At 35.2% G+C, this 19,121-nt stretch overlaps 1 protein-coding gene across 2 annotated transcripts in view; it reads left to right on the top strand.

The window, feature by feature from the left end:
* Positions 1-19,121, top strand: part of GSK3B (glycogen synthase kinase 3 beta) — a 210,069-nt gene that overhangs the window by 109,207 nt on the left and 81,741 nt on the right. For both annotated transcript variants that reach the window (XM_080807994.1, XM_080807993.1), the window contains exon 4: positions 16,680-16,790. In XM_080807994.1, coding sequence (XP_080664120.1) covers positions 16,680-16,790 — 111 coding nt within the window. The remainder of the gene's footprint in view (positions 1-16,679; positions 16,791-19,121) is intronic.

Here is a 19,121-nt window from a genome sequence, read left to right as displayed (position 1 = left end):
TTCAGGACATTAATAGTGGTAGTGATGATAGCCAAAACTTGTGTGATGCTTACTGTACACAAGGCATTAACTAAACACTTAAACTCTTCTGTTTTTTTGGGGAAGAGTTTGTGAAGAATTGTTAATTCTTTATGTGTTTGTTAGAATTGACCATTGAAACCATCTGGTCTCAGACTTTACTTTTTGGGAAGTTTTTGGATTACTGATTGATGTATTCTTCTTATATAGGTTTGTTGAGGTTTTATATTTTGTCTTGGGTTAGTTTAATATTTGGTGTGTTTCCTTGAATTTACTGATTTCATTTAGGCTCTCTAATTTGTTGGCACACATTCGTTCATAGTATTCTGCTATGGTCCTTTTTATTTCTGTAAGGTCAGTAGTAATATCCTCATGTTCAGTTCTTTTTTTTTTTTATTTTTTTAAAGATTTTATTTACTTATTTGACAGAGAGAGATCACAAGTAGGCAGAGAGTTAGGCAGAGACAGAGGAGGAAGCAGGCTTCCCCGCCGAGCAGAGAGCCCGATGTGGGGCTCGATCCCAGGACCCCGGGATCATGACCTGAGCTGAGGGCAGAGGCCTTAACCCACTGAGCCACCCAGGCGCCCCCTCATGTTCAGTTCTGATGTTAGTTTTTTGTATCTTTTTTGGCAATCTAGCTAAAGGTTTGTCAGTTTTTTTGAGCTTTTCAAAGAGCAAACTTTTGATTTTCTTATGTGTTTTCTGGTTTTTGTTTGTTTGTTTGTCTCTATTTTATTTCTGGTCTATATTATTTCCTTCCTTTAGCTAGCTTTAGGTTTAGTTTCCTGTTCTTTTAGAGTTTTTCAGGATGTGAAGTTAGGTGATTGACTTGAAATCTTCTGTCTTAATGTAGGCATTTACAGCTCTAGATTTCCCACTGAGTGCAGTGAAGATAGCACTCAGAGAGTGGTATGTTGGATTTTTGTTTTCATGTATTGCAAGTGTATTCTAATGTTTCTTTTTCCAGAGTGTGTTGTTTAATTTTCTCTTTGTCCTGTTGGTTGTTTAGAGTGATACTTATTTTCTACACATTTGTAATTTTTTTCTTTTTGTTATTGATTTCTAGTTTCATTCTGTTACGGTAGGGGAAGATACTTCATATGATTTCATTCCTTTTAAATTCATTGAAATTTGTTTTTTTGCATAATATATTACCTATTCTGGATAACATCCTATGTGCAGTTGAGAATAATGTGTATTCTCTTTTGGGATGTAAAGATAGATAGATATCCTTTTGGTTTATAATGTTCAGATCTTTTATTTCCTTATTCCCCTTTTATCTAGATGTGCTGTCCATTATTGAAAGTGTGTATTAAAGTCTCCAACTATTGTAGAATTGTTTATTTTTTCAATTCTGTCAGGTTTTGCTTTGTATATTTGAGATTCTATTGTTGGTACATTATATATGTATAATAGTTATATCTAGTTGATGAGCTGACCTTTTTATCAAAATATAATATCTTGGATGCCTTTTATTTTCTTTTTCTTGCCACCGCCCCAGCTAGAACCTCCAGGGCAAGGTTGAGAAGAGATGAAAGCAGAAATCCTTATTTTGTTCTTGATTTTAGAGGGGGAAAAAGTATCTAGTCTTTCTTTTTAAGTATGATGTTAGCTGTGGGCTTTTTTGTAAGTGTCATTTAAGGGGGATCACTTTTATTCCTAGTTTGTTTAGCATTTCATGAAATGTTGACTTTTGTCAAATGTTCCTTATCTCTCCATCTTTTGAAATGATCGTATGTTTTTTGTCCTTTATTCTATTACTAAGGTGATATACATTAATTTTTTGAATGCTAAAACCTACTGGCATTTCTGAAATGATAAATTAATCCTATTTGGTCGTGGTGTATAATCATTATATATATATACACACACACTTATACACACAGACACACACACACACATATGTATTTTTTTTAAAGGTTTTTATGAGGAACTGGTATTAATTCTTCCTTGAAGGTTTGGTAGTCTCCAGTGAAACCATCTATGTACCTGGGCACTTTCTGTGGGAAGTTTTAAAATTACTAATTCAGTTTCTTTAATTGCAGTAGGTATATTTACATTTTCTATTTTTTCTCTTGTCCATTTTGGTATTTTGTTCTTCTTATCGAAGTTATCTTACTTATTGACAAAAAGTTTTTCATACTTTTCTTTTAATTTTTTTTAATTTCTGTAAGACCATTTGTGACGTCCCTTCTTTCATTCCTTATTTTCATCATTTGAGTCTTTTTCTTTATCTTCGTCAGTCTAGCGCTACAAAGGTTTGTCAGTTCTCTTGATTTTTTTTTTTTAATGAACCAACTTTTGGTTTCGTTGATTTTTTTTTGTTGTTAATTGCTTTCCTATTCTGTAATTCACTTATTTCTGTTATGTTCTCTTTATTGTTTCCTTGCTACATTTCGCTGTGAGTTTATTTTGCCTGTTCTTTTCTAGTTTCTTAAGAGAAGAGTCTTGATTTGACATCTTTTTAGAGTCACTTACTGGTCAAGGTTGTGCTTTGAGTTCCCTTAGCCAGTTATATTTTTATCCTTTACCATTGGATGTGTAAGTGACCTGGGTGCCACTTCTCAGTTCAAGGAGTCTATATTTGCCACAGATCAAACCAGATACTAGTAGTTTAGAATTTCCCCCCTGATTGCCTCTGAGAAGGTGCAGCCTTGGGCATTTACTTTCTTTCTGACTTAGGGATGAATGTGATTTTATTTCCTGGAAGTTGCTTTTGGGTCAGAGTAGCTTATTGTTCAGTGTTTGATTTGAGGTTGCTTGTAAATCCCTTGTGCCATTAATGCTTTTACTGTGTGTTGATGTATCTGTGTGCAACCTGGGTAATGTTTCACATCTCCCCCCACATCCTGCACAACCTAGTACCTGTTTATATCCTTAATGACCTCCAGAGATGACTGTTGCCAAGTAGGCTCTTTTTGGCTGTGTCTTTTCTTGTTTCTCTTCAACTTCTGGTGCCTTGCCTGTTTGCTTCTGTCAGGGACCTACCCAGCCTCCACAAGGATCTCCATTGTTTTTAGACAATGCCCATAGGCATGGCATTTTCTCTACTGTGTCATGAATAAAATTGGTCTCTGTAGGCAGAGCTAGCCTCTCTTTCCCTGGACAGAATCCCTATTCTACTGTGCTAGAACTTGGTGTGAAGACTCACTTTTTCCAGAGTAACACCCCCACTTTATAAGTGGGCAATGGAGGATAGGCAGTGGCAGCCCCTGTTCTTCACACCTTGCCACTCCCAACATTGGTTGCTCTACCCTAAGAGCAAGTTAAAGGTGAGACTCTCAGATCCCCAGCCTGCTATGCCTGGCGTAGAGCTTCTTACTTACTTTTGGAGACTGGATGAGGAAAGGGCGACACAGTCCTCTTGGCCCTGCCCAACTGGAATAGATCTTTTGCATCTTGGGACACAGCCTGCGCTCCTGGGGTGAAACCATAGCCCCAGACTAGAGCTGAGAGGAGAGGAAGCTACCCAGTAGAGCTACTGAGTAGAGCTTCCCAGACATGGAAGTAGGTTATCAGGGTAAGGGAGCAGGTCTTCACTAAAATGCCACAGACTCTTGCTGTTCTTATCGAGATTTGTTTCTTCATTTGCTGTATGCCCTTAAAAAAAATTACCAGATACTTCAAATGATTGTTTTTTAATCGTTTTACCAGTTAAATATTTGTTCTGCTGAGGAGATCTTCTGTGCCCTCTACTCTGCCATTCCAAAAGTCCTGCTCCCCACTTACTTTCTACATTTTATGAACAGCTTAGTGAAGTTGTTATGCTGGGTAGAAAAGATGAATAAAATGGAGACTTCCAGCTATAGTGGGTGCATTTTGTATTGTAGAGCAATAGACTGAAAAGTAATAACTGAACACATGCTGATTGTCTTTTGTTTTGTTTACTCCATCAGTAAATAAATTTTAAGTAAGCACAATGAGTTTGTACCATTGTACTAATACATTATAAAACATATACTAAAATAGATACTTAAAAATACCAAATAAATGATATATGGTTTATCAGATTCATATTCTTAGAGATATTCTTTTGATTACTATAGAGATTACTATATAATGTCTTAAATCATGACTAAAAACACTAAATTTTTTGTTAAATCTTATACATAAAGTGTTTTTTTTTCTGTGCATATTATGCATTTTTCTCATTTAGTCATCTTGGTGCTACAAGGTAGGTAATAGTACTATTTTATTATAAGTTTTAAGTTTTAGAATTTTAAATTAAAGAATTTGCTCAAGGTTGAATAGTTAGTAACCAACCACAGGAGCCAATTTCAAATGTAGACTCTCCATTTATAAAGTCTGTATTCTTCCAATCATCTACTCTCTCTGAATTCTTGAAATTCATTTCAGTTTACTGGTACTGTATATAGTGTTTTAGGTATAAGACAGAGTATAATGTCTGCTTAAATCAATTTGAAAAGGACAGGAAAAGAGATACACTGTAGAATGACACATGGAGAAACCATTATTTGGAATATGAACAGAAGTACTATAAAGAAAAGTAATTCAGCAAAGGAATTACATAGCAGAAGTGATACTTATTCAGGGTTTGAGGGAGGAGCTCTTTAGGTAAATAAACAGGTGTGTGTCAATTTAGAAGTGCAGGATATTGAGAGGCACCTGGGTGGCTCAGTAGGTTAAGGGTCTGCCTTCAGCTCAGGTCAAAATGGGGTCCCAGGATCAAACCCCACCCACTTCAGGCTCCCTGTCTGGTGGGGAGTCTGCTTCTCCCCTCTCTCTGCTTCTCCCACGCCCCCATTCCCCTAGCTTGTGTTCTCTCTCTCTCAAATAAATAAATCTTAAAAAAAAAAAAAAAAGATGTACAGGATGTTTGAAAGACTTGGTGAGGTTAGACAACATAGTCTGTATAGAAGAAATATAAGTATTTTGAAATTTCTGATACATAAAGTATAGGAGTATGGGGATAGTAGTGGAGGTGAGGCTGGGGTTGGAAGTGGGTTCTTAAGTGATTGTTTAGGTCAAGGTCAGCTCCCCTAAATGAACAGGATTATTTGTTGTTATTTTTTTTAATTAAATGAAATCTCAAGTACAGAGATGGTGTACATATAGAAATGCTGTGCAAAGTTATAGCTAAGTGTATACGTGGTCTAGTTTACAAAATACAACTCTCCTTCTTTTCCTTCTCTCTTTCACCTTCCTTACTTTCTGAAAATAGCTGACAGCAGAGAATTTTACTTACTGAAATAAAGAGATTTCCTAAATAACCCATTTGTTTCTTATTTAAAATTGTGTGTTGAATTCTTATTTGAAATTGTGTATATTCATTCTGTATGAACATTTTGCTGATGAAATGCTGACATTTTCAGTGAGAGTGTGACCTAGAGAATGAATACATAGGTAATGCAAAATTCTTGAGGTAGATGAATTATCAAGACCTCTTCATGACTTATAAATGTTGTAACACCAAGTTTGTTAACTGTTGTTTGCTTAAAGATGTGAATCTAGGACTTTATTTTCAATATCAGTTACCACCTTGTTTTTATGTTATTTTAATATTTTAGTGGCATTAAAATATTATTATAATGCATATTGTATAAAAATTGAAATAACATAGGACAGTAGATAAAAATAAAATCTTCTTTACCCTGATCACTAAATCCTCAAATCCCTCTCCTTAGAGGTAAATTTCCTGTATGCATATATGAGCACATATATCCCATGTTAATATAATAATAATTATTATATTTAATATTATTAATTATTATTAATTAATATGATTACATTGTTATAATAATGTAATATATTATTTTGGAACATGTTGCCCCTCTTTTCCCCAAAATATTATAATACGGCATTTTATGTCTATATGCATAGACACTGCACCCAATTTTCCCCTACTGTTAATATGTAAGTAAGGTTATATTTATTACAGTTAATAAATCAGTATTATTACATTACTACTAATAAATTCCATAGTTTATTTAGATTTCCTTAGTTTTTATCTAATGTCTTTTTTCTCTTCCATGATCCCAGTTAGGCTACCACATTACATTTAGTTACTGTGTCTGTTAGGCTCCTCTTGACTGGCAATTTCTGACTTCCTTGTTTTTGATGACCTTGACAGTTTTGAGGAGTACTGATAGGCTGCCTCACTACCGAGGTTTGTTTAATATTTATCTCATAATAAACTGTTTTTTTTTTTTAAGATTTTATTTATTTATTTGACAGACAGAAATCACAAGTAGGCAGAGAGGCAGGCACAGAGAGAGAGGGAGGCAGGCTCCCTGTCGATCAGAGAGCCCGATGCGGGGCTCGATCCCAGGACCCTGGGATCATGACCTGAGCCGAGGGCAGAGGTTTTAACCCACTGAGCCACCCAGGTGCCCCTAAACTGGTTATTTTGAAAAAGTCCACAGTGCCATTTCATCACATCATATCAAGGGGACATAGTATCAGCGCAACTTGTAGCTGTAGTTACTAACCTTAGATTACCTGGCTGACCTATTATTTTTCATTTTTCTCCACTGTAAAGTTACTCCCCCTACCCTACCCCCTTTCCATGCTCTATCCTCTGAAAGGAAGTCACTGTACACAGCCCATACCTAAGAAGGTAGATTGTTTTTAATTTTTTGCTCCCCACAAATTCAGTAGTCTTTGTGTATGCACGTGAACAGACATACATTTTCATACACGTGATTCCTATAAATGGCATTGCTGAGTTGAGTTGGATGTCTATATGTCTTAGCTTTGGGTTGAATATATTATTAGCCCATTGATTTCCCAAAAGGTTGTAAGAGTTTAGGTTTTATCCAGAAGTGTGTGATGGTGCATATTGGACATAACCCTGTTCCAAACCCTAGTTTTCTTAGATTGAATTTTCTTTTCTAATTTGATAGGTGAACAGTGGTGGCTCGTTGTTATTTTTATTATGTATCTTTAATTATGAATGGGGTTGCATATCTTAATTCTTATTCCCCATTGGTAGGACCATTATTGGCCATTTGTTTATGTCCCTTTGCAGTTTTTTCTATTGGAGTGTTAGTCTTTTATTATTGACTTAGGTCATAATTAATGAGCTGTTTGTATCTTAAACAAAAATTAGTCCTTTGTCATATGTAAGCAGAAATATTTTTGCTAAATTGTCAAATTTTTAAAATTATAGTTGACATACAATATTATATTAGTTTCATTGTACAATTTTAGCGACTCGACAGTTAAATCCATCATAACATGCTCACTACACCTGTCACCACACAGTTATTACAGTACTATAAGCTATTCTAAAGCTGAAATTTGTACATCCTCTTCCCCTTCATCTATTTCACCTGCCCCCCCATTTCCCTCCCCTCTGGCAACCATCAGTTTGTTCTCTGTCTTTATGAGTCTGTTTCTGTTTTGTTTGTTCATTTCTTTTGATTTTTAATTTCACATTTAAGTGAAATCATATAGTATTTGTCTTTCTCAGTCTGACTTATTTCACTCTGCATAATACTTTCCATGTTGTCATGAATGGCAAGATTTAAGAAATATTCCATTGTGTGTATATACCACATCTTCTTTATCCATTCATCTCCTGATAGACACTTAGGTTGCTTCCATATCCTGGCTGCAGTAAATACTGCTGCAATAAACAGAGGGGTACATATATCTTTTCAGATTTGTGTTTTCATTTTCTTCAAGTAAATACCCAGAAATGGAGTTGCTGGATTTTATGGCCATTCTAGTTTTCATTTTTTGAGGAATCTCCATACTGTTTTCCACAGTGGTTGCACCAGTTTACATTCTCACCAACAGTGCATGAGGATTCCCTTTTCTCCACATCCTTGCCAACACTTGTTATTTCTTGTCTTTTTGATACTGTTGATGTGAGGTGATACCTCATTGTGGTTTTGATTTGCATTTCCCTGATTGTTAGTGATGTTGAGCATCTTTTCCTGTGCCTGTAGGCCATCTGTATGTCTTCTTTGGAAAAATGTTCAGGTCTTTTGCGCATTTTTAATTGGATTATTTGGGTTTTTTGGTGTTGCATTGTATGAGGTCTTTATATATTTGGGATATTAACCTCTTCTCAGATCATTTGAAAATATCTTCTCCCACTCACTGTCTTTTCATTTTGTTGATGGTTTTCTAGTCCAGTTGTTTATTTTTGTTACTGTTTCCCTTGTCTGAGGAGATGGATCCAGAAAAATTTTGCCCAGGCTGATGTCCAAGAATGTATTGCCTATGTTTTCTTTTAGGAATTTGGTGGTTTTTTGTAAGAAAGCGGTTTGGTTTCATTCTTTTCCATGTCCAGGTTTCCCAGCACCATTTATTGAAGAGAATTTTTTCCCCATTGTATATTCTTACTTCCTTCATCATAGATTAATTGACCATGTAAGGGTAGGTTTATTTCTGGGCTCCGTTTTTTTAAACCATTGATTTATGTGTTTATTTTTATCAGTATCCTACTGTTTTATTATAGCTTTGTAGTACAGTTTGAAATCTGGGATTCTGATACCTTCAGCTTTGTTCTTCTTTATCAAAATTGCTTTGGCTATTTGGGATTTTTTGTGGTTCCATAAAAATGTTAGGATTATTATTTCTTCTGTGAAAAAAATACTGTTGGTGCTTTGATAGGGATTGCAGTGAATCTGTAAATTGCTTTGGATAGCGTAGACATTTTAACAATACTCATTCTTCCGGTCCCTGAGCATGGTCTGTCTTTCCATTTGTTTGTGTTGTCTTTAATTTCTTTTATCAATGTTTTATGGTTTTCAGAGTACATGTCTTTTACCTCCTTGGTTAAATTTATTCCTAGGTATTTTATTCTTTTTGATACAAGTATCAATGGGTTTGTTTTCTTAATTTCTCTTTCTGCTACTTCATCATTAATATATAGAAATGCAACATTTCTGCATATTAATCTTATAACCCTGCAACTTTACTGAATTTGTTAATTCTAATACTTTTTGGAGGACAAATATGCTGTCTTTTTATAATTTGGTTCTGGTTTTGTTGTTATTTTTTTCAGAAACTAGTGTAAAAGTTTTCTATTTTTGTGTGATCTAACTTGGCATTATTTTCCTTAATAGCTTATAGATATTTTGTTCTCCAGGATTGCAAATGCATTCATGTTTTCTTCTGGTAGATTTATGGGTTGTTGTTTTTTTTTTTAAACTTGATAGTTTGGTGTTTACTTTGTGTTAATGGTGTTAGATGAGGATGAAGCTTACCATAATCTTGTTGTATTCCAAGTGTTTATCCTCCTTTCCCACTCCACTTCTCCCAAGCAAAAGAATATTTCTCTTTCCTTCAACCACACCCAGTTTATTGTCAGTGTTATTCCCATCTCTAGCCAACCTGGCACACAACATTGGAGAAAACACATCCATTTTCAAGTTTTTTTGTTTTTTGTTTGTTGGGGTTTTTTGCTAGTCCAAGTTCCCTAACTCAATTCTGCGGAGAATCCTGGACTATCATGATACTTGGTTGAATGTCTTATTATTGGGTTCTATTTTTTTTTTAAGATTTTATTTATTTATTTGACAGACAGAGATCACAAGTAGGCAGAGAGGCAGGCAGAGAGAGAGGAGAAAGCAGGCTCTCCACGGAGCAGAGAGCCCAATGCGGGGCTCGATCCCAGGACCCTGGGATCATGATCTGAGCAGAAGGCAGAGGCTTTAACCCACTGAGCCACCCAGGCGCCCCTGTTGGGTTCTATTATATGTCACTTCACATCCCATCAAATTTTTAGAATTATAGCATGATTCTACTTAGAACTGCAGCCTCCAGTAATTTTGTTTCCTTGACTTCAAAAATCATCTGAGGATAAGAACATCTTAGTACTATCTGTTTTCTAAACGTAGGATGGACTTTTCCCGGTTCTTGTTTAGTTGTCATTAGGTGTGATTGAAATTTTGTCATTTAAATTTCTTCCTGAATGAATGACTTTAGATTGAAGTTCATAGAGGAGTGGTTATGAACAGTTAGGGAGTAGTTTATTAATAGAAGTGATAACTAGGAATAACTGAACCACTGAGAGAAATACTTCCTAAATTGTACATCATGCAGTTTTTTGGAGATTTTTGTTTTGTTTTGTTTTGTTTAAGATTTTATTTATTTATTTCAGAGAGAGAGAGCATGAACAGAGGGAAAGAGAGAAGTCAAATCCCTGCTGAGGGCAGAGCCCAGTGTGGAGCTCAGTCTCAGGACCCTGAGATCATGATCTGAGCCTAAGGCAGGCACTTAACTGACTGAGCCACCCAGGTGTCCCCAAAATGATGGCTTTTAAATGTATATGGTCATTTATACTATACCTACAAAATGGACAGACTTCCTCTATGGTTCTAAAGAAATTGGAAATTTTTGGTGATAAATGGAGTGAATAGACAAAGTATCTAGGGGCGCCTGGGTGGCTCAGTGGGTTAAAGCCTCTGCCTTCAGCTCAGGTTGTGATCCCAGGGTCCTGGGATCGAGCCCTGCATCAGGCTTTTTACTCGGCGGGGAGCCTGCTTCCTTCTCTCTCTTTGCCTGCCTCTCTGCCTATTTGTGATCTCTGTCTGTCAAATAAATAAATAAAATCTTAAAAAAAAAACAACAACAAAGTATCTATGAGCAGAGATTTATGTTACTCTGCAAAGTAGTAGTCTAAATATAATTTAAGCCCCCGTATTTCTCATAGGGTAGTATTTTAGAACATTCAACCTATAGCAGACATGGTTTCTTTGACCTTCCTCTGATGTATTCTGCTTTGTTAATGTTATGAATAAAATACATTGCCTAAAAATGGGTATCATCAGTACGTCACATGAAGCCTGAACTGTGCAAAAGCAGAGTAGAATTATCTTTACTGATCTGAACATAGTACTTTATCTGTAACCTAACATTGCAGTTTTTCATTAACCGTGTCTCAATGTTGATTGCCTTTTGAGTTCTCTTCAGTTATACCTCTCATTTATTTTCCAGCTGAGTTACTGTCAAGTCTTATCTGTCAGTCTACATAATAAATTGGTACTTTGAGTTTAATCACAGGGTTTTGTATTATATTGTAGGTTTAGCTTAGCTTTCCAGACTATTAGAGTTCTTTAAATTCTTATTTGGTCTTCCATTTTAAGCCTCGTAGGTTTGTGTCAATCTTTGGTGGTTTTGTGAAAGTCAGAAATTATAAACTGACTGCCAAATTCATCCCCTGGTGTGTTTTTTTTGGCTAGCACATTCTGTTGGTATTTTTATGAATTAGGATGCTTTTAGTTATGTTTTGTTCTGTCTATCTGATTTATCAACCACTACCCCTTACTGCATTACACATTTTGGCTTCACACATTTACATTCTGTTGCTTAGCCATTCACTGAAGGCATTTGCTTTTGCCACCTCTAATATATTAAATCATTTATGAAAATACTGATTGGGACAAGAAAAGGACAGAGCTTATAGTCCTACATCTAGAAACCTTCCTTGAATTTGACATTTATGTTTTCATCTTTTTATTTTTCGCTTTTGGTGTGATTGTTTAGCAAATGAATTAAATTATAATACAGTGCTATATACACCCTCAGGTTATTCATAAATATATCATGATTAACTTTGTCAAATGATTTATTAAAATCACATTTCTTGATTTTCAACACCTGTGTTAATGATATTTCTTGAAACCCAAGACTCACCATTCCTTCAATTCTCTGTACATACTCTTTTGGTACTAGTTTGGTATTCTATTTATGTATTCCTTTTAGTAGACCTCATCTTCACTTGGAACTTCTTGTCTAAATCTTGATCTCTGAAATGTTCTTCTCTTAGCCTGCAACATTACTTTTGCTGCCTTTGGTTCTACATATGACCTTATTTCTACAAGAAGGAGGGTTATCAGACATGCACTTACTTGACTTAGAATTCTTTCTAACCTAATTATTTATTTTAGATGTATAGGAAGAAAAATGTGGTATCATTTCCTCCTAAACATGACAATAGTGAACACTTAAATCTTTATAATTTGCCAGGTAATGTGCTTAAAGAGCTTTTTATAGATTATTATAATCTCAATACAGTCTTAAAGTAGATGCCATTGTTAGTGTGATTTTACAGGAAACTGAGTCTGAAAGAAGTTAAGTAACTTGCTTGTGGTCACAGAACTTGTGCTATCAGAGTTTGGCCTTCCATGTTTTGTTTGACTAATGCTAACCTTGCCTTTTAATTGCACTGTATGGTATTCTGTGTTCTTGTTTCTCATTTCTCGTGATGTTTTAACATTGCTTTATCAGTTATCCCTTTCCTTTCTTATCACTTTATTCCATCCTTTTATTCTATCCTTATCCACTCAGCCTACGATAAATTTGGGTATCTTTTAGCCATTTAAAAAATACAAATGAAAAGCACATCAACAGTTTCTCTACAACCTCTCTTCTATTTTGCCTCTCCTCAAGTTATCAGCTCCTGGCTTTCTTTTTACTTTCACCACAATGGATTTTAACTAAATTAGCTGCCTCCTGTTCCTCACCTACCATCTGCTTACTCTTGATCTTAGTATAGGTTGGTTGCTTCTGGCACCATGTCTGAAACTGCTCTTTCTAGGACCATCACTGAACCACGATACACCAGATCTAACAACCTTTCAGTCCTTATCTCTCCTGCCAGTGAAACACCTTGCTGTTCCACCTCTCATCATTATTGAAATTTCTTTGCTTTTTAATGCCTCTTAGTTCTGTTTCTTAGTCTTTACAAAGTTGTCGCCTAATGTAATTTCCTTAAGGTTAATGTTTTCTAGGATTACACTCTGAGTCTCTTCTCACTCTCTTACTGTACCCATACTTCTTAGTTGAGTGAGGCTGTGCTCATAGTTTTAGCTACTGTCTAAATCTCTAGACATACGCCATTCTCTTTTTTTGAGTTTTGACTTAACCTGCGTTTCCAGCTACCTGTGGAACATAGCCACCTAAAATGTTCTGAGATCCGAGATCCTCCATTAAATAAAAGTTAAAACTTTTCCTTCACACCTTTTGTTCCTCTTTACGCTTTCCTTGTTTCATTACCTGCCTAGTCGCCCAGGTTTAGAGACTGTTTAATTAATCCCAATTTCTTTGCCTCAGGAGATTCTCTATTACTCTCATGTTTAGGTAGCCAATATACCTGCCTCTCCTAACCTCCATTTTCTTTCAGTTCTTACTGTCTAAACGCTAGTCTAGGTCCTGGATACCTATAGGACGTTTCTAGAAGCTCACACTGCTTTCACTCTCAACTTCCCTCTTCCCCCCAACCTCCATACCTGCTTTTCACAGTGCTGTTTGAGTTAAAGCAGATGTGTAAGACTGCCATCCTAATTTTTAAATAATATTCATTGCTTTTGAGCTTAATTCATTCAGCAGATATTTATTGAGTACCAACTATGTGCTAGGCAGTATTCTAGGTGGAGAAGAATGATGAACAAAACAGACAAAAATCTTATCACTCATTGAGCTTAGTCTAGTTGGGAGGAAGGAGACAGTATAAAGTAAACTATGTGGTTAGAAAATGATAAGTATCATGGGGAAAATTAAAGTAGAGAGGGCAGGTAAGAGTTTGGGATGGAGAAATTGGTGAAAGCCCAATTAGGGAAAGCTGCTCTAAAACAGTAACATTTTAGCAGGATTTAAAGGGATTGAGGCAAGTGAGCAATGTGTATATCTAAGGGGGAGAACATTCCAGGCTTAAGGAGTGATCAGTATAGAGGCCCTGAATATGAAATCCTGCCAAATGTGTTCAAGAAACAGCAGGAAGTTATTGTCAGTAGAGATGAGCAAGCAGCGGGGCAGCAGTAGAGGATGGAAATAAGGAAGTATGTGTGGAGGACCTTGTAGACCACTTTATAAGAATAAATCTTAATGAGGTGTAGTGGAAGAGCTACCATTTAACTTCTGTTTTGTTGATATTAGACCAAAGGGGAAAGGTGAAAGCAGAAAGACCATTTGGGAGGATACTGCCATAATCCGGATGAGAGGTGATAGTAGTTCAGACTAGGATTATAGCAATGAAGATGATAAGAAATGGTTGGATCATGAATAAATTTTAAAGATAGTACCATTAATACTTTCTTTCGTGTATGTATATGTTTAAGAGAAGGAGGAGAGTGGGGGAATTAATGATGATTCTAAGGTTTTTAGCCTTAGCAATGTCAAGTACACAATATGACATAATAGTCTGGAGTTAAAGGCAGAAGTCCAACATGTATATGAATTTAGGAGTCATCACTGTAGAGTATTGAACCACCTGACTAGATGAGAGCATAACGGGAGTGAGCTTACATAAAGAATAGAGATCTGACTGAGCCCTGGGATCCTCCATTCCTTAAGAGAAAAAGGGGAATAGAATGAGCCAGAAATGGAGAGCAAGAAGAGTGGTCTTTAAGGTAAGATGAAAATCAGAAGAGTATAGTGTTTTAGAACCCATGTAAAGCAAGTATTCGAAAGAGTCCAACTATGTTAGATTGTAGTGCTTAGTCAAGTAGAAAGGAGAGATAAGGTGATGACTGAAAATTGACATTGGATTCAGCAACATTAACTGATCTTAAGCAACAATTCTGGTTGAGCAGTGGTGATGAAGTCCTATTTGGAGTAAGTTTCAGAGAGAATGAGAAGAGACTGGTATTGGAGAATGTCAGTCTAGACACCTCTTTGGAGTAATTTTACTATTAAAGGAGGGCAGAAAATATGGTGGTAATTAGTGCAGTTAGAGTTTTCTTTTTAATGATGGGAGAAATAACTGGGTTTGTGTGCAGATTATAATGCTCCCAGAGAGAGAGAGAATAGTTAATGAAGAGAGATAGGAAAATTATTGAAGTGCTGGTTGTGATTACGAAGAGCAGAATAGTATCATTTTTTACATGTAGAGGGTTTGCCTTTAAAAGGATATTAGTCACTTTATCACTAGTTAGAGAAGGGAAATAGCATATGGGGTTAGATGCTGTAGATGGACACATGTAATGGTGCAAGCCAGGTCATCAGCTGAGGATGGGAAGACAGGTATTGGAGGTCAAACTGAAAGAAGAAATCAAGTATTTGGGAAAAGTGAAAGGACCAGGCAAGTATATAATTGCTGGGCCAATTGAATTTCTTGATGATGAATTTACTGTGAAACCAAGCAGCACAGTTTTAGATTTCTTTGTAGCCATGTTCAGCAGTTTGGGTACAGGCATGGAATGAATGGGTAGCTGGATTTAACCAGGGTTGTGGTTTATCAAACAGGTCTGATATAAGAAAAGGATATATGTTAGAGCAGACTTGGCACACTTTTTCATAAAGGGCCAGATAGTAAATATTTTTGGTTTTGCAGGCTGTAGTCTCAGTTATATACTCAGCCCTGCCCCAGAGCAGCTATAGACAATACTTTACATGAGTGAACATTGCTGTGTTCCTATAAAACTTTATTTATAAAAACAGGCAGCAGGCCTTTGCTGTTCTTTACTGACCGTGTGTTAGAGAATGAGGGTGATGGTAGACCTTGTGATGTAAGCTGGATATGGAGAGAAGAGAGGAGAACGTGGAAGAGTGAGGGATAATGAAAAGGTAGTAGAGTCGATGGCACGCTGTCTCACTAAACTGTTTCCTGAGCTCTGCTGTTTTTCATTGACCCCACATCTTGTTTTTCTATGCCTTCATAGTTTTTCTATGCCTTAAACGCTCCTTTCATACTCCATTTAGATGTCGTCTCTTTTATGCCTCCACCTTTACTTCCTCTACAGTGGCTGCTGACATGTAGAAAATGCTCAGTAAATGCTGAAAACTGAAATTCTTTACTTCATTTTGGTAACATGATTTCAGATTGGGAAGATTGTGAAAATTTGTTTACCTACAGATTTTCCCCTTCAGCAGCCATTTCTAGACTTGAACACAGTGATTCTCAACTTTGTTTTCTGCTTCATTTTACCCATCTGATATTGTTCACATGAACAGAGTAAAGGTAGCACTCTGTTCCTCTTTCCTACTTGGTACTTAGTTGGAATTCCTTTCTATCTACTGATCTTGGATTGGTGTCTTTAGGCTGTTGAGAAAGGATGTTTTAAACATAGGACCTGCAATAAACTTGTGAGTGTGGTAACTTGATACCTTATAAATTACTCTTTTTATTTCAGTTACTTGTGTAAGACAAGTGATTATTCCACTAATTATAGACTATCAGATAACCATAAAATCTTCTTTGTAGAGGTTGTAGAGAAATTTTGAAGAACATCTAGTCCAATTTTTCATATTCTAGTTGAAGGAACTGAAGCCTAGGGAGATTAAGTGTTGCATTAGTTAGTATACATTAGTTAGAAGCCGAGCAAAGGCTGGAAATCTTCACTGCTAATTTAGTGCTCACTCTACTACCATGACAGCTTCCTGATAGGATATAAGGGCACTGTTTCTCAAACTAGAAAATAGGAAATTTTGTGACAGGTGATATCCTCTAAAATCTTACTACAAAATAATAGTTTAAATATAATTAAAATTCTTAGCAGTATTGAAATGGCTGTTTTTTTTCTTTTTTTACCATGAAATTGTTGGTAAAAAGGTACAGTAGACTTGTTTTTACTGTTATGGCTATATTCTGAATTACTTTTGTATAATTAGAATTGAATGCATGAATCTTAAAAGTATGAATAAGTAAAAGTAAAAAAATCTGAGTAAATGTATAGAGATTTTGCTCTGAGTATATAAAATACTAGTTTCTAATTTTGTTTTTTCTGTTTTTAATGAACTCTTTCAGAAAGATGAAGTCTATCTTAATCTGGTGCTGGACTATGTTCCGGAAACAGTATACAGAGTTGCCAGACACTATAGTCGAGCCAAACAGACGCTCCCTGTGATCTATGTCAAGGTATGTAAAAATGGAGCAATTTCCCATTTTAAAAAGTACTTAATATGAGCCAAGGAAAGTGCTGGCTATGTTTTAACTGTATTATTGTATATAATGCCAAGTGGGGGAAGCTGCAAAGTAGGTATTGCTAGATCTTCATTAAATTCTTATATAATTTTAAAGTGTGAAACCTTCACCTTTTAAACTTTCATGACTTTCATATTAAAAATATCTTGTCATATTTCTGACAAGTGAATTTTTTCACAGACATTTGTGGATTTTAATTTTGCTGGCCATAACACCTATTTATTTAAATTTCGGATACCCTTATTACGGCATCGACTGAAAAAGGAGCAGGCATGTCATATAAAATTATAAAATATATATATGATCAGATTAAACATTATGTTGCCATTTATAGATACAGCTTAACTGTAGCTGAAGTTTAAATTTCCTATAATTTTAAATATGTACAGACTCTATGAAGGTGTTACTTAATTTTTAGTACCTAATGTCAGCTTCTGTGAAAGAACTCAAGAGTTGCTAGGAATTTATCCAGCATAATTCTGATTAAAGTTTTGATCGCTGATTAGAAACATTATTGTCATTATTATCATTATTAGATTGTTCAGATTTTTAAAAAAATTTTATTGAAGTATGGTTGACACACAGATTATTAATTTTTAACTATGACATTGTGAAAATTAACTAGGTGTTAAGTTTCAAAGTCTAGCTATCTAAATAGAATTTTTTGCATTTTATCCTTTATAGGAGTGACTCTAGAAAATAAAATTGACTCTGAATGTGTTAAGATTGAGTACTGAATTTTGCTTAATAGTTACAATTTTAAACTTTATAGTGATAAAGTGGGTACCAAAGCAGGAATTTGGTAGCTAGATAATTACGACAAGGAGTCAGTATTCCTATTGAATTCAGTGCTAGGAATTTAAAAATCTGCTTCCAGTATAATTTTATTTGGACTTATCAAACTTGGTTGAAGTTGGTGGTTAAATTGATAATAGGAGGAACTAAAAGACACAGTTTTTGTACTACAAATGTACTTTAGTACTTTATTCTAATTTTAAGATAGTGGGTCGTATTCAAGATAACCTGCACACTAGAATATCCCTTTTAAGTCCCTAAATCTAGAATAATCTTTGAACATCTCAGTTTAGAATGTTGATGGATTTATGAAGCAGAAGAAACCCTACATTTAGTTCCTGAAGACCTAGTTTTGAGACCCAACTTTGCTATTAAGTTAAGTGCTTTTGGGCAGTTACCAGTCTACTCTCTACTTAGCTTCCATGTTGGTAAAATTGTACTCATTTCTTTACTGCTCACAATTAAGCATTGTTGGTCTGTAAGGTGAACGTAACATGAGAAAACACTTTTGGGACTGTAAAATAAAAGTAATAGAAAATCTTAACACTAGATTTAAAAAACAACATGTGGACATTTAATAAGATGTGCACAGTAGTTAGACCAGTTTTTTATTTCAACTCTAATTCAGCAAACAAATGCTAAATGATTGCAGAACAATGTGAAGCTTAATAAAATATTTTATTCCTCCTCTAATAAGAAAAATGATTACACAAATAATTATAAAAGAAAAAATACACAGTGTTACTAAAGTAGTTAGATAGGTCATATTCTTTTGAATTGGCAAAATTCCCAAGAGAGGCGGGTAGTAATACCTCTGTTGAATCTACCCTTCAAGTTTACTTACCTCCTAGCATATCTATATTGCTCCATAGCTAAGCCAATACCTGTTTTCTCACCATTTAACATAAAATGTGCCAAGTGATTTTCTTTTCCTGTATCTGTCTACAGAAATTTTACTCATTTCAGGATCTTGTCTTTGGTCTTACTAAATATTTGTTTTTATTATTGAAGATTTCAAATAGAAATAAAGGAGAAAATGGAATAATGAACTCCCATGTACCCATTATACTGTTTGAACAATGATCAGTTCATGGCCACTCTTGTTTCACCTATACCACCCTCTGCTCCCCACTTCCTTTATTTTGAAGCAAGTCACAGATACTATTATTTTCATCTGTAACTATTTCAGTATATATGTGTAAATGATAGGGTCTTTCTTTTTAAAAGCTTAGTTACAATGTCATTGTCTTTACCTATACAAATAAATAGTTAATCACTAACACCTTTAGATATCTACTATTTTTATCGCCTGTGTGTGTGTGATTTTAAGTTTCTTTGTTAGAATTGGGTAAGGTGCATGTTTTATAATTGGCTGATATATGTGTCTAATTTTTCTTTTAACTTATAGACCACTCTCTCTTACACTTTGGTATTAAACAAACTGGGTCAGTTGATGTGCAGTTTCATGGT

Source organism: Martes martes (assembly GCF_963455335.1).
Source record: "Martes martes genome assembly, chromosome: 1".
Classification (NCBI taxonomy): domain Eukaryota; kingdom Metazoa; phylum Chordata; class Mammalia; order Carnivora; family Mustelidae; genus Martes; species Martes martes.
Note: the sequence above shows the minus strand (reverse complement) of the source record. Positions and strands in the feature narration are given on the sequence as shown.